General features: G+C 44.1%; 2 protein-coding genes across 6 annotated transcripts in view; one reads left to right on the top strand and one right to left on the bottom strand.

Moving 5' to 3' along the window:
• TTC7A (tetratricopeptide repeat domain 7A) overlaps positions 1-3,271 on the bottom strand; it is a 176,922-nt gene extending 173,651 nt beyond the window's left edge. Inside the window, exons 1-2 of the mRNA XM_059827702.1 lie at positions 3,115-3,271; positions 229-392 (exon numbers count right to left, since the gene is read on the bottom strand). Of these exons, the coding sequence (XP_059683685.1) occupies positions 229-392; positions 3,115-3,271 (321 nt within the window). The remainder of the gene's footprint in view (positions 1-228; positions 393-3,114) is intronic.
• Positions 3,272-4,584: 1,313 nt separating this feature from the next.
• On the top strand, positions 4,585-9,349 carry MCFD2 (multiple coagulation factor deficiency 2, ER cargo receptor complex subunit). 5 transcript variants are annotated; one of them, XM_059827745.1, is made up of 4 exons: positions 4,585-4,653; positions 5,413-5,561; positions 6,288-6,447; positions 7,639-9,349. In XM_059827745.1, the coding sequence occupies exons 2-4, from the start codon at positions 5,419-5,421 to the stop codon at positions 7,768-7,770; spliced, it is 435 nt and encodes a 144-aa protein (XP_059683728.1). In that variant the 5' UTR covers positions 4,585-4,653; positions 5,413-5,418; the 3' UTR covers positions 7,771-9,349. The 5 variants fall into 5 exon arrangements, with proteins under 5 accessions (XP_059683728.1, XP_059683696.1, XP_059683706.1 ...); XM_059827713.1 differs by lacking the exon at positions 7,639-9,349 and adding an exon at positions 6,858-7,252; XM_059827723.1 differs by lacking the exon at positions 7,639-9,349 and adding an exon at positions 6,858-7,252 and having other exon boundaries at positions 4,653-4,678.
• The last annotated feature ends 3,385 nt before the right edge of the window (positions 9,350-12,734 follow it).

Raw genomic sequence — 12,734 nt, 5'->3', positions numbered from 1 at the left:
ACCCTGGACAAATACTTGTAGCACATAATTCATTTGCATATGAAAAAGCAAGTCTCCCAACAGAAGGCACCACAAAGGGGTATTGAACTACCAGTCCTTTAGCAATACCTATAAATACAGCACTGTATGTACAGGGACATGAACAGGCAATGCCAACACCTTGCATCAGACTAATAATCATATGAAAGAAGCATCCAGTTGGCAAGAATTACGACAGAGCCCACTTACTCGTAGTTTTCCTCTGCTTAAGATATTGGTCAGATACTGCTTAGCTTCACTCAGTTTTGGCTCATTCTTCTCTGTCAGTGGAATGGAGTCCTTCAGTTTGGCAAAGTTTTCCTTCAAACATTCTTCCAGCAGAGCCTCTGCAAGCAGCATACTCCCGTAGTCCTCTGAAAGCACATACCAACCAACAAGAAACATTGCTTAGGGCTGTACTGCTGATAAAGAGCATTAAAAAAACAAAACATACCTTTGAGACACACAAGCAGTAACTCAAATGAGGGGGTAAGGAACAACTAGCAGACAGAAGAAAGTTCCATTAACTTCTAGCTATTGGAAACAGTATGTTTCCTATGAAAAAAATGAAATGACATTTCCTTTTAACTTGAAGATTTTCCCTAATGAATCCTTTAATTTTGACAGCAGAGTTCATTCTTGTATTGTCAGTAACAGTTAAGAATTTTCATCACAAAACTCACTTACAAAAGTTAAGACCAATCTTTGCAAACGTTTAAGCGCATCCTTAAGATTTACAAATGTACAAGCATGAAATGCATGCTTTGGACTATGGATAAGCTATGAATTTCACTGCAGAACAGCAACCACATAAGAAACTTTTAAGATTTTGCTGAAAGTTCACAGAAAAAAAAAATAATAATTTAGACACATTCTACACATCCACTATTAAAGACACACAGAGCTTGATCCAGTGACATAACTAATATGCCTCATGTAATTCCTTCTACATTAAAAATCACTCCTGTTCATGGTTTTACAGAAGAGAAACTCAAACATAGGTAGTAACAGTGGATACGGCATGAAGCATCATGCGATGCTGCAATCATGCGCTGAAAAAAAGTTTCATCTGCTAATGTATTTGGGAGTTCCTGCATGATGGGTCCAGTTCTGCAGTTCATTTATTCATAAACGTAGTACCTCAATCAGCTGACTAGCGGGTCAAATAGGGTAGGAAAATCTTTGTAAGTCAAAGAGCCAAGCCTTACATTTCATATATACTTCACATTTCAAAGTCTGAAATTCTAGAATGCAGGAAACACAATAGTGTTTCTATTTCTATATTTTCAGTCCATGACACAAATTATCTCTACTTAGTACCTATGCATTACATAGGCATTAATAATCAACTCGTGGGTTGTGGGTTTTTTTGTTTTAGGTGTTTTTATTGTCATGGTTTAAGTGTTCAGCTGCATACCAAATTATAACCATAGCTCTTCCTGCTCAATTGCAGGTCTACAACTAACTTGCATGAACAAAGTATACGTACATAAAATGGGAAGTGTAAATGTTCAAGTATTTCCCCCCCCCAACCTCGTATGCAATCATTTCTATACAACACTGAAGAGCTTAATCTCTTAACTAATCTCTTTGCCAAACTTAAGGAATTACATAAAACCATATACAATGAAAAAATAAATATACATAATCTCTCAAAGCAAATACTACTATTAAAAAAATCCCATCCAGACACACTATTATTTCTAGAAACACAGAACTGTAGCTAGTCCCTTGCTGGAAGAGAAGTTCTGTAACAATATCATTACTCTTTCATAACTAGCAAGTTATGATGACATAGCAGCAAATTAACAAATAATGCTTTTACAGCAATCATACTGCTGTTATGCCTCTTAATTACAAGGGAACAAACTAATACGAACTCATCAACTATTAATGCCCCCAAACTGCATGATGACCTGGGAAGCACTGCTGAAACCTGACTAAAGTTCAAAGATTGGCTGTGTGGTTGGGTCTGCATCACATACACGCTTGGAAAGCCTTGTAAATAAACATGTATTAAGCTACCAACATCTCCCCCCACCATGCTTTCCCACTGTGAAGCTTACTGCACCCAGCAAGCTTCAGTTAACTCTAGAGCCACATCCTAGAAACACTACTCTAAAGAAGTGGGTTTATTCATAGAAGTAGCTCGCCTGACTTCAACGGCAGAACCTCTTGTATCAGTGCGGTGGCTAGGCTCAGGTCCTCTTTCACAACTTACTCCTGTTGACTACAGACACAGAATTTTATATTTCTAAGTTAGGCTGCCTCACTTTTTACAAGTGATTTCATTTAGAAATGGGCAAAGCTGTGTGTTGTAACAGGAAGAAAAGATAAGAGCACATTTGCTATTTACAAAACCTGTCTTACACGTGAAAGGATACTTGGATGAGCCCAAGCCTTTAAATAAAGCAGCCTTCTTCAGAAATGTAGCGATATGATTTAGGGGCATCCAGAATGGCGTGGGGAGGGGGCAAGAGGGAATCAGCATCACAGGTATCGAGAAGTTGAAGAGAGTCATTCCCAAACGTGGAAGATTTCGGTCGGCAGCCTGGCCACAGCTTAGCCCAGCTTGTTAAATTAAAGGCAGGCACCAAGCGCAGCCACCACCTGCGTCCAGGTGCTTACGGAGGTGAGGGCAACATCCCCAGCGCACAGAAGCCACCGAGCAAGCGCTGCTGCCCCTTACTCCCGCTGACAGCCCCGAGCAATGCATTTCCCCTCGCAGCCCGACGGGCTTGGACAAGAAGAGGAAGCACCGAGTTACCTTCCTGAACGCCGTCTCCTGGGCTCCCGCCGCCCCTCCTAGGCATCCCTCCCTCCCTCCCTGCCGCCGCGGGGACGGGGCACCAACAAGGGAGACCGGGCGACACCTCGCTCCCTCCGCCGGCACCCCGCGCTCCCCAGACCCCTCCCGCCACCCCGGGAGACAGGGCAGCCGCAGCTCCCGCCCACGTCAGCCCACCGGGCCGGGGCTGCCGAGCCCCGGGCGGCGGCACGGAGCAACAAGCCGACCCCGCCGCCGCCCCACGCCCGGGCAGGCGGTTAACGGCGGCCGCCCCGCCGCTCTGCCCCACCCTGCCCGCCCCCGCTTACCAGCGTCCTGCGCGCCCCCCGCCGCCTTGCGCGGGGGCCGTGCCGGCGGCAGCAACTGACGGGCCAGGTGCCGGAGCTGCCCCCAGTGCCCCTCTGCCCGGCACCGCTCGATCTCCCCCTCCAGCTTCACGTGCGAGTGCGAGCCCTTAGCCGCCATCTTAGCGCCGGGCCCGGCCCGCCCCGCCCCGCCCCGTCCATCCAGCGCGGAGTCCCCGGCAGCAGCGCCCGCGAGGCGCCTGGCGCGTGTGCGGGGCCGCGGTTCCGGGCGGGCGGCCCTGGCCACGCCCGGCCCCAGGTGCCCGGCGGAGCGTGTGCGGGCGGGAGGACCCCCTGCCTGAGGCCTGCGACCAGGGACGGTGGCTCCTTCACGGCCACCCCTCCCTGCCGCCTCTCACTTGACGCCCGGGCTGGAGAGCCGTGGCCCCGCACGGGCAGCCGCTGTCCCAGCCCCGCGGCCCGCCAAGGGCACAGCGCCTACGCGACTGCCCTCGGCCTGCCACGCACAGCGGGCCTGCGGCACCTGAGGAACGCTGGCACCGCCGCTGTGGTGCTACGTTCGCTGCCCCGCCACCGAGGCACTCGGGCTCCTTTCCTCAGCGGGAAGGGCCGGGGGCGCTGCTCCCTAACCAAGGCCCTCGGAGGTCACCTAAAGCCCAGGCCTCTTGTCAGCTCCTCCCGACAGCCTCCGCCCCCCCTTTGGTAGCCATTTCGGCACAGGATAACCCACTAGCGCAGGAGCGCGGGTAACAGGCCGAAAGCCCACACCACTTCCTGAGGTTGCAGTTTGCTCCGAGGGTTATAACCTCGAGAGGCGAAAGCAGCTGCTATTTAGACGCCAGGTATAAAAACAACGAGACCTTCGATCTGGTGAGAGGGGGAAGCAAAGAGAACAGTTTGTAAAACAACAGGGTACCGGCGACGGGGCGCTGTGGTTCCCAAAACAGCAGCGGGGCGGGGAAAGCTCAGCGGGCCCTTTGTGGACGGGGCTGCTGAGAGGCCACGAGGGGAGGGCGCGGAGCAGGACCGGCCCGGGACAGCCGCGGGAGCGGCCACGCACTGGACTTACGCTGCCCCTTCCTGCCCTGCCGGCGCCAGCCCTGCCGGCCCCCTTCCTCTCGGCTCCACCAGCGGCACCTGCCCTCCGCCCAGGGCACCGCTGGTTGGAACCTCACCGTGCGCCCTTTGGAAGGGGGTTCGCCGCGGGAGGGGCCGGGGCCGGGAGGTCACCGGCGCCCCCGCAAGGCCCGCGCGCCCGCCGCAACGGTCGCGCCGCCGGCCCCGCCCCACGGTGGGCGGGGCGCTCCACCTGTCCCTCCGCGAGGGCTCCACGTGGAATTCTAGGAGCGGTGACGTAGCCCCCGCTCGGCAGGAAGGTGCAGCCAATAGGCGGGAAGAGGGGGCGGGGCGGGAGCGCGGCGCGTGCGTCGGGTCAGAGGTGACGCCGGGGATGGTGGCCGGCCTGCCCCCATCTCCGCTCCGCCTGCCAGTGACCCGGAGCCCACGGGAGGGGCGGTGCGGCGGCGGCCGTCCGCCGGAGGGGTGCGTATCCTGTCCGCCCGCCAAGGTTGCGAGGCCGCGGTGAGGTAGAGCGGGGTGTGCTGCGGCCTGGGCGGGGAGCGGCGGGGGTTTCCCCGGGGGCGCTGCCGGGCGAGGGGCCGCGGGTGGGAGGCGGGCGGACAGCGCGGTGTCAGCTGTCGGGGCGCCCGGCACCGCTCCGTGCCGAACCGGCTGCAAACCGGGGTGTGCCTCAGTGGGTGCTGCTGGGGATGGGAGAACACATGCGAAGCCGAGCCCAGCCATCGGCTCCTTTGCTCGCCTCGGTAGGGCACTCGGCGCCGCTCGCCCTGCTGAAGTGCTTTACCGTTTCGCTGGCCTGTGTCGCCAGCGCTGCAGTGATCGTTGCATGTTTAAAGTCGTATGTTCTTTAGGGCATGCAGTCTTAACAGATCTACTACGTAGACGCAGCCCCTTTGATACCGTAAGCGACCTTTGTTCCCCTAACTGGGGCAGGTTTGTGTGAAGCTGGCGTGGTCGGTGTTTATAAGCTATATGAAGACTCAAGCATGGCTAAAGAGTGCACATTCACTGCACGAAAAAAAAGTAATTCTTTGAAAATTACTGCATGCTTTCTTAAAAATAGACACTCTCATTGAAATTCTTAATTGGGACTCACTGGTTTTCTGCTTGCTAAGTGCTTGAAACGAAGCAAGGGGTTATTTGTAAGCGCTCACTAAATCTCCTGAAAGTAGATTGCATTTTTCATCTGTTTTTTGGGGGGGGATGTTTTACTTTTTGTAGGAGATCATGATGTCCATGAGGATTTTTAGAATACGTCTGCTGTTCTGCTTTCTGGCTGTATTCTTCATCTCTGCCCTAGCTGAGGAACACGTAGGAGAGAGTCAACATGCAAATATTCGCCTTGATAAGAACTTGGTACAAGATAAAGAGTATGTGTTCCATGTTCTAAAAATGTAAACTTTACTTCTTAATGATTTGCTTATCTTTTAAGTCTTGTTAAGTGAGTTGGACTTAAGCCTAGGGCAGCCTCTTTTCTCAGGATGTTGTGTGATTAGCTGGAGTCAGATATGAGACATGCTTGCTCGATAAGCTTCTAGAGATACTAGACCTAGAAAGGTCTCTCTGGAGCCTTTAGTCCTACTCATACTATAACGAATTTCTTACAGGAATCCTGCTTACCTAGATCAACATACTATAGGCAAAATTATATTCTGAACAGGTAAAGTGAGAGGGTTTTTCACATTTGCTTCCTCATACAGACAAAACAGTGGTAGCAGCAAATAAAACTCCCTAGAATACTTCATGTTTGACTGGGAAAGATGTGCCTCCAGTTCCCGTGCTTTGGAAGACGGCCAAAAGGAGATCCTGGGCACTGCTTCAGTTGCTTTGATAACCTGCTAAGTAGGCCAGAAGAAAGGGAAATAGCTATCTATCTAAGGTATTAGAGGCCTCTACAGCACCTGTAACAAACAATCTTTGTGCCCCCTTCATCTTAGTATAAAACTGTAGCTTTCAGTTGTCCAGGGTGCTTTTAGAGATACATTTCCTGTGTACTTGACTGTCTGACCAAAGACTAAATTTGATGTAAACAGAGCATTAAATATTAACTGATGGATATGTTGTGGGGTTTGTTTATTTTACTATTTTTTTCTTAGCCACATCATGGAACATTTGGAAGGTGTTATTGAGAAACCGGAATCTGAGATGTCTCCACAAGAGCTGCAGCTTCATTACTTCAAAATGCATGATTATGATGGCAATAATTTGCTAGATGGGTTAGAGCTTGCTACTGCTATATCTCATGTCCACAAAGAGGTAGGTGGAATTTTGTAACGACATGTGTGTTTGGAAACAGTTCCGACTTTCTAAAAGCAGCTTACAATAGAACAGAACAGTTACAACACATCTTCAGTGCAGTTACAGTTTTGCCTGAAAATGAGATTATTTTTCCTCCTGATAGTTTTGGTTTGATTTATAAATGTGCTAGCTTTATCACAGCTTTTCATGTTACATTGCAGTTTTTGAGAAGTCTCCATTGTAGTTTAAACTTTAGAGTGAGGAATAATTGTAGAGCGAAAATGATTTGACAGAGGGGATGCTTTGTAGGCAGGGATGGGGAGAAAGGGAAATTATGCAATAAACGGGATAAAGCTGATGAGGGTTTCTAGAAATAGCATGTGATACGATGCTGTTCAAGGTTCTAAGGCTGCTGTTTTCAACTCCAGGCTGTGACTGCTGTGGATACACAAACTGTAAGAGACCTCTTGCACGAAATTAGCGTTAGAAGAGCCACTCACATTCTGCCTTTGTTTTCTTCACCTTTTTCTGAACACAAATTCCCTTTCCAGCCAGGAACATTTAAGGGCAAAATAGGAAGATGCAATCCTGAGGAATACAATACTAACACATTATCTTACACTGACCTTTTGGAAGTTACAATTCAGAATAGCATAATTTCCTGCATACACCTGTGGCAAAAAAATACCTAGCTGAGAACAGAATAATAACTTGCTGTTTCTTGTGCAAAGGCACCTCTTTATATTTCCCCTTTTGCTCCTAAGAGGTGATTTTACTGACTTTAAGCTACAGTGCTGGATTTTTTCACTACTCTGTTACTGTCAAGCTCTGCATTTTGCAAGTTCTGACACACAGGAAGATGTTTCTGTACTGTATAGAAACTATAGTGTCTATACTACGTCAAGATCCAAATTAAGAATACATCTGTTAGATTATTATCCGTCATTATACACTGTGCTATTTAGCCTTTAGAACTTTTGGCTAAGAATATTAACTGGATACGGAGTGCTTGTTCTGAACTCCAGAAACTTGGACTTCATAGCTTGCACCTGGTAAAAGTTGCTTATATTGGTATAATTGATTACATAAAACTTAATGCCAAATTAGGCACCAAATATAAATAGCTTAACAAAAAAATTAGTTGTCTGTCATATGTGCCACTGGATGGGAAACACTGCTAAACTGTTCAGTGTGTTTTTGTTTTTGTAGGAAGGTGGTGAGCATACCCAGGCAATGAAAGAAGAAGAGCTGATTAGCCTAATAGATGATGTCTTAAGAGATGATGATAAGAACAATGACGGATACATTGACTATGCAGAATTTGCAAAATCACTGGAATAAGGTTTTGCAGGGGGCTTGTTTCTCCAACTACATGGAACTGTGAACCAGTATAATGTGATTCATTACTGTCTCATATCAACCTCTGTGCTGTGAGAAGGAGAGGTGTACCAGTTCCAGAGGCATTTATTTGAAAGAGACTGGCTAACTCAGAGCGAGAATGATGTTTCACTAAACATAGCCACAGATTTGTATCTTGAAGCATGGAAGCATTAACAGTACTCACATAGGGTACAGCTGGCAAACTCTTAAGTGGCTGTGTATGAATACTAAATAGATCATATACAATCTAAATTTCAGTCTTTCTGTCATTGGGTTATATAGTACTTGTTTGCTTACATCTTTTGTTTAAACTTATAAAATACCTAGAAAGCAAGAAACGATTACTGCATATAGTTGTGTTTCAAGGATAGATGTCCTTACCTCCCCACTAATTTCAAAAGGAATTTGCATGTAAGTACAGGTGCTTGGAACAGCAATTGTAGAGGAAAAGTGTTTGAATGTGGTTTATGTTTGAGGTCCACATGACACCATATGGACTGTAATACAGTCTTTGAAGAAATTGAGTATTTTTAAATATACGTATTTCCTAGCATACCCTTACATATAAATATATATACACATGTTTTTTCAATTTCTTCTGATCCTTCACAGATTTACTTTTTATATCTTAACTTACTGACTTTTTTTTCCTCTACCTTCCATGGTGTTTTCTTAAGAAAATGAAAGTATTTTTATTACATTTTTATGTTGTATTAATGCATTTACTAGAGTAGCTTCTGCTATCTTGTTTTGAAGGTCACATTAACAGTAAACCAGTTTAATATAAAAGCATCTATTCAATTTGGTCTTTACAGTATTAGCCAGCAGGATAATCTAAGTGAGCAAGTAATGCTGCCTTGTTAAGGTTTAGGTTCATATTCCTTGACAGTTAAATTACAGTGTTACTTTCAGGACGTATTTCATAACTAACAGTTTCAAGATACTTGGATGTTTGCAAATTAATGTGGTTCTAGGAATGTTTTCCACTGTCTTGACTCAATACTTGATAAGTCAAGCAGTTTAAGGATATTAAAGAAGTGATGTATCGCTGTTTTATTGATATTTGGTGACTCTAAAACATAACTGAAATCTTAAATTGCATTCAATCATTATCCATTAATAGAGAATCTAAATGTTAGCATATTTCTGTAAAATGTATAAAGAGCTATTTTCTGTACAAAATTATTCTTATACAAGAGAAACACATTTGTAAAAGAAATTATTTCCTCTGTTTAAATGTTTGTGCAATGAATCCTGTGTGTCAGATTTTTTTCTTGTACTAATTATTTATTTCAATACCTTTGCGGCCAGGGTTGTGCAGGTTGTACAAGCAATAAAAATAAGTTGGGGTTTGCGCACTCTGGAGCTACACACACAAAGCTGGAAGTCCTAGTGAGAAATGTACCTAATTTTCTGATGTATTTTAAAGCCAGTCTCTATTACTAACAGTCATGTTAAAAGCTCATCAGCTTTGAGCTGACCTGCCAACTCTTACACGCTTATTGCATAAGCTATTTGGGATGAAAGAGCAAGACCAAGGAACCAACTTTTATGCACTGCTCTTAAAAATCATCGTTTTCTTATCAAGTGCCGTCTGTAAACTTAGTCCAGCAACCACCTGTGGGGCACATTTATACACATATGTTGCATTTATATACATATTAACTGCTATTGTATGTGGCAAAAGACATGCACGATAGAAGCTTTATATCAGAAATAATTATGATAAACGCAGGTAATGTGAACATTGTTTACCAACTATTTTAAACTTGTTTTTAAGGGTTCAGGAGTATGTATAGATAGAAAAATTAGTTGCTGAAAATGGAGAACAAAATTCATGATGCATGAAGAAAAAACAAAACAAAATTTCTGCTTTCCTAGAAAGAACAGTTCAGGAAATGCTACCCAAGCTGAAACCTGCATCATCATGTTTTTACTCAGCCTCCTGAAAGAAATGCACATACTTAATTAAGCGCACTTAAAGATAAATGGTTTAACAGCTCTAGGGAGCTTTCTTGGTTATGAAGTAGAAAAGTGCAAAATTGCTGAGACCGATAGTGAGTCAGATGGCTTTTTTTTACATATAACTAATTTGTATGCTGGTTGTAGCTCATGCAGTATAGGTCAAATATACATACAGTATTTTTCTATAATATATATAATATAGAAAATATGGCCTTTACAACAGAAGCACACATAAACTATAAAGCTGTTTTAGCTTCCATAGAACAGTACCACCTCCGTTTCACAGATAAATAACAAAGCAGAAGGCGTGTATGATTGACTGAAGGTCAATCACATCCCTGGCAGAAACAGAGAACTAGGAGAATGCTGTTGTATGTGGTCTTCACCTCTTCCTAGACTATGATTGCAAGGGATGGGGATTAATTTTCCCCATTAGAGGAGAACGCATCTGGCCTTGCATTACTGTATACTATGCTCCCAGTTTAAAGTATCGAGATTATCTGCTTTTACCTCACAAAATATTGCATAATCTAGCAGCTAACGAAAATACTTAAACTTGTTCTTGAATTACTCCTAAACTGAGCTGTTTTTTATTAGTCAATCTAGAACATCATCTGTATATGAAAGAGAAAAATCTTAACTGCTTGTCCAGTGCCCATGAGAATGCTGTTAATGACAAGAATGACTGCCTAGAACTTCCCAGCAAGTTTTGTCTGCGTAATCATGCAGACTTTTTACTACCTTTTTTTTTATTAATCACCTGTAAATTCAAAATGTCTTAGATTCATTAAAGAATGGTTACAGACTTACAAACCCTGATTTCATCTGAAGTATTTTTTAATACTACAATTCACAAGCGCAAGAACAGTAGTTCAGGAATAACGTCATAATCGATACAGCCACTAGATAGCGTATTGACACTGCACATTCATTCCTTGCAGTATGTAACCTGGAGTGATTCAACAGCCTAGATTTCTCTATACCATCACCACTACTCTGATTATAGTCAAGGCTTGCTTCTCTGTCTTCCAATACCACATTGCCAGTATGATGCCCACTTTTTTTTAGTTTTCACTTGTCATAAAAAATTGACCATAGCTGGGACTTGTTACTGGTAATTACTTTTCATCATTTAAGAAATCCAAATTGACTTGAAGTGATAGTAAAGAAACTTGCATTGTAATATTGTCAGTAAAAATAATTGTGTAACAGGAAGGCTTTCTAATACAAGCACCAGGCTTGGCCTGACTTCTTGACCATCTCTAGTTGACCTATGAGAGGGTCCATGAGGTATCTACAGTGGTCTCAACCAACATCAAACAATATTAGACGGTTTTAGTAGGATCTGAAGTCTTACTGGTTTTGCATTAGATGACAGTAAGAGCTTCTGTCACTGTTCTTACAAGGCATAGGTCCAGTGTGGTCTGGTCAGTCATTTTTGCTTAAGATGAAAGTTACTGCTTTTTTCTTCTTCTCCCCCATTATGGCCTCACGTGTCTGCCCATTGCACCATGAAACAGCTGCATAATGTTTTAAGTTTTTAGTAAACAAATTAGAGCAAGGATCATTGCATAGCTTGATCTGCATTATTTATTATCACAGAGAATTTGTGTTCTGAATGTTTCATCAGCACAGATCCTCTGTCCACGTTGAATGAGATCCATTATAAGGGCAGTTAGTAATGCTTTACAGAAGGTTTCTCTGAAGTTACATTTTTCTTCCCATTCTTCATGCTAAATTCTGAACAGCACCCTAAATCTTAAGGGCTAATACATACTGTAATTCTCACTACCTTCCTAAGCTGAGCAGCAGTTTTACATGTAGGTAGAGGGCAGTGTAACATATGACTCAAAGCTAGATACAACATTTTACAAGAAACCAGCACTGCAGAGAACATAGTGTCAACTTCTGCCACTTGATCCAAGTGAGTGACTGACAACACTGGATTTCAAGAAGACGGATGTCAATAAACTCAGAGAATAGGAAGGGAAGATCTCATAAGAGGCAAATCTAAGGGAAAAACAAATTATGGAGAACTGTCAGTTCCTTCAAGAAATGCTAATAAGAAACCAAGTGCAACCTATGGCAGTTTAGAGAAAAGTAAGGAAATTCAGCAGAAGTCAGCTAATTCACAACCTTTTAATTGACTGCAAACATGAGCGAGAGCTACATCTGTAAAGTAGAAACTAGGTCAGCTGGTTGAGAACCCAGGACAATACTCCATTCATGGAGGGGGGCTGGGGGGTATATACAGTTAGTAAAGACAAAATGCACAAGATGCAACTAGCAAAACTTATCAAGAGTAAAATAAATTTTACCGGTAAGGCTGTAAGAGAAAAACAAAGGGAAGTTTGGACCACTACTCAAGGATGGGAGGGTGCTATCAGCAGAGGATGTTAAGGAAGCTGAAGAGTTTAAAGTCCTTTTTTCTCCCTTTGTCATCAATCTTTACTAAAAAGGTCAACAGCAAACAGACCGTGCAATTATTACCAGGAAAAAGGGGTAAAATTTCAGCCTAAAATATGCAAAACCTGCTTAGAGAGTAACCAGTTAAGTTAGATGTTCTACAGTTGCCTGAGCTGATCAACCTCACTCTAGGAGTCTTAAAGGGAGGGTGAAGTAATGGCCACAGATGTCATATAGCTTGAATTTATTTATTTTATTTATTTTTTTGCAAGGCCTTTAACAGTACTTCCTATAATATCCTCATGAACAGGCTAGTGAACTGTGATCTAAATGAAACTGCTGTAGGAAGGGGCAGGGGGTCAAGTCTGGTTGGATAATTGTATCCACAGGGTAATTCCATCGTAACCTATCAAAATACAAGTGTTTTGCAAGGAAGTCTGTGGGCCTTGGTCACATATCAAGTTTTATTTGATGTTTTCATTGAAGGCATAGAAGATGGAATATGACATATGACTATTATACTTGCAGATGGAGCAAGGACGGACTGCAGATGT

Source organism: Gavia stellata, chromosome 2 (assembly GCF_030936135.1).
Source record: "Gavia stellata isolate bGavSte3 chromosome 2, bGavSte3.hap2, whole genome shotgun sequence".
Lineage (NCBI taxonomy): Eukaryota > Metazoa > Chordata > Aves > Gaviiformes > Gaviidae > Gavia > Gavia stellata.
The sequence above is the reverse complement of the archived record's forward strand: the minus strand, read 5'-3'. Positions and strand labels throughout refer to the sequence as shown.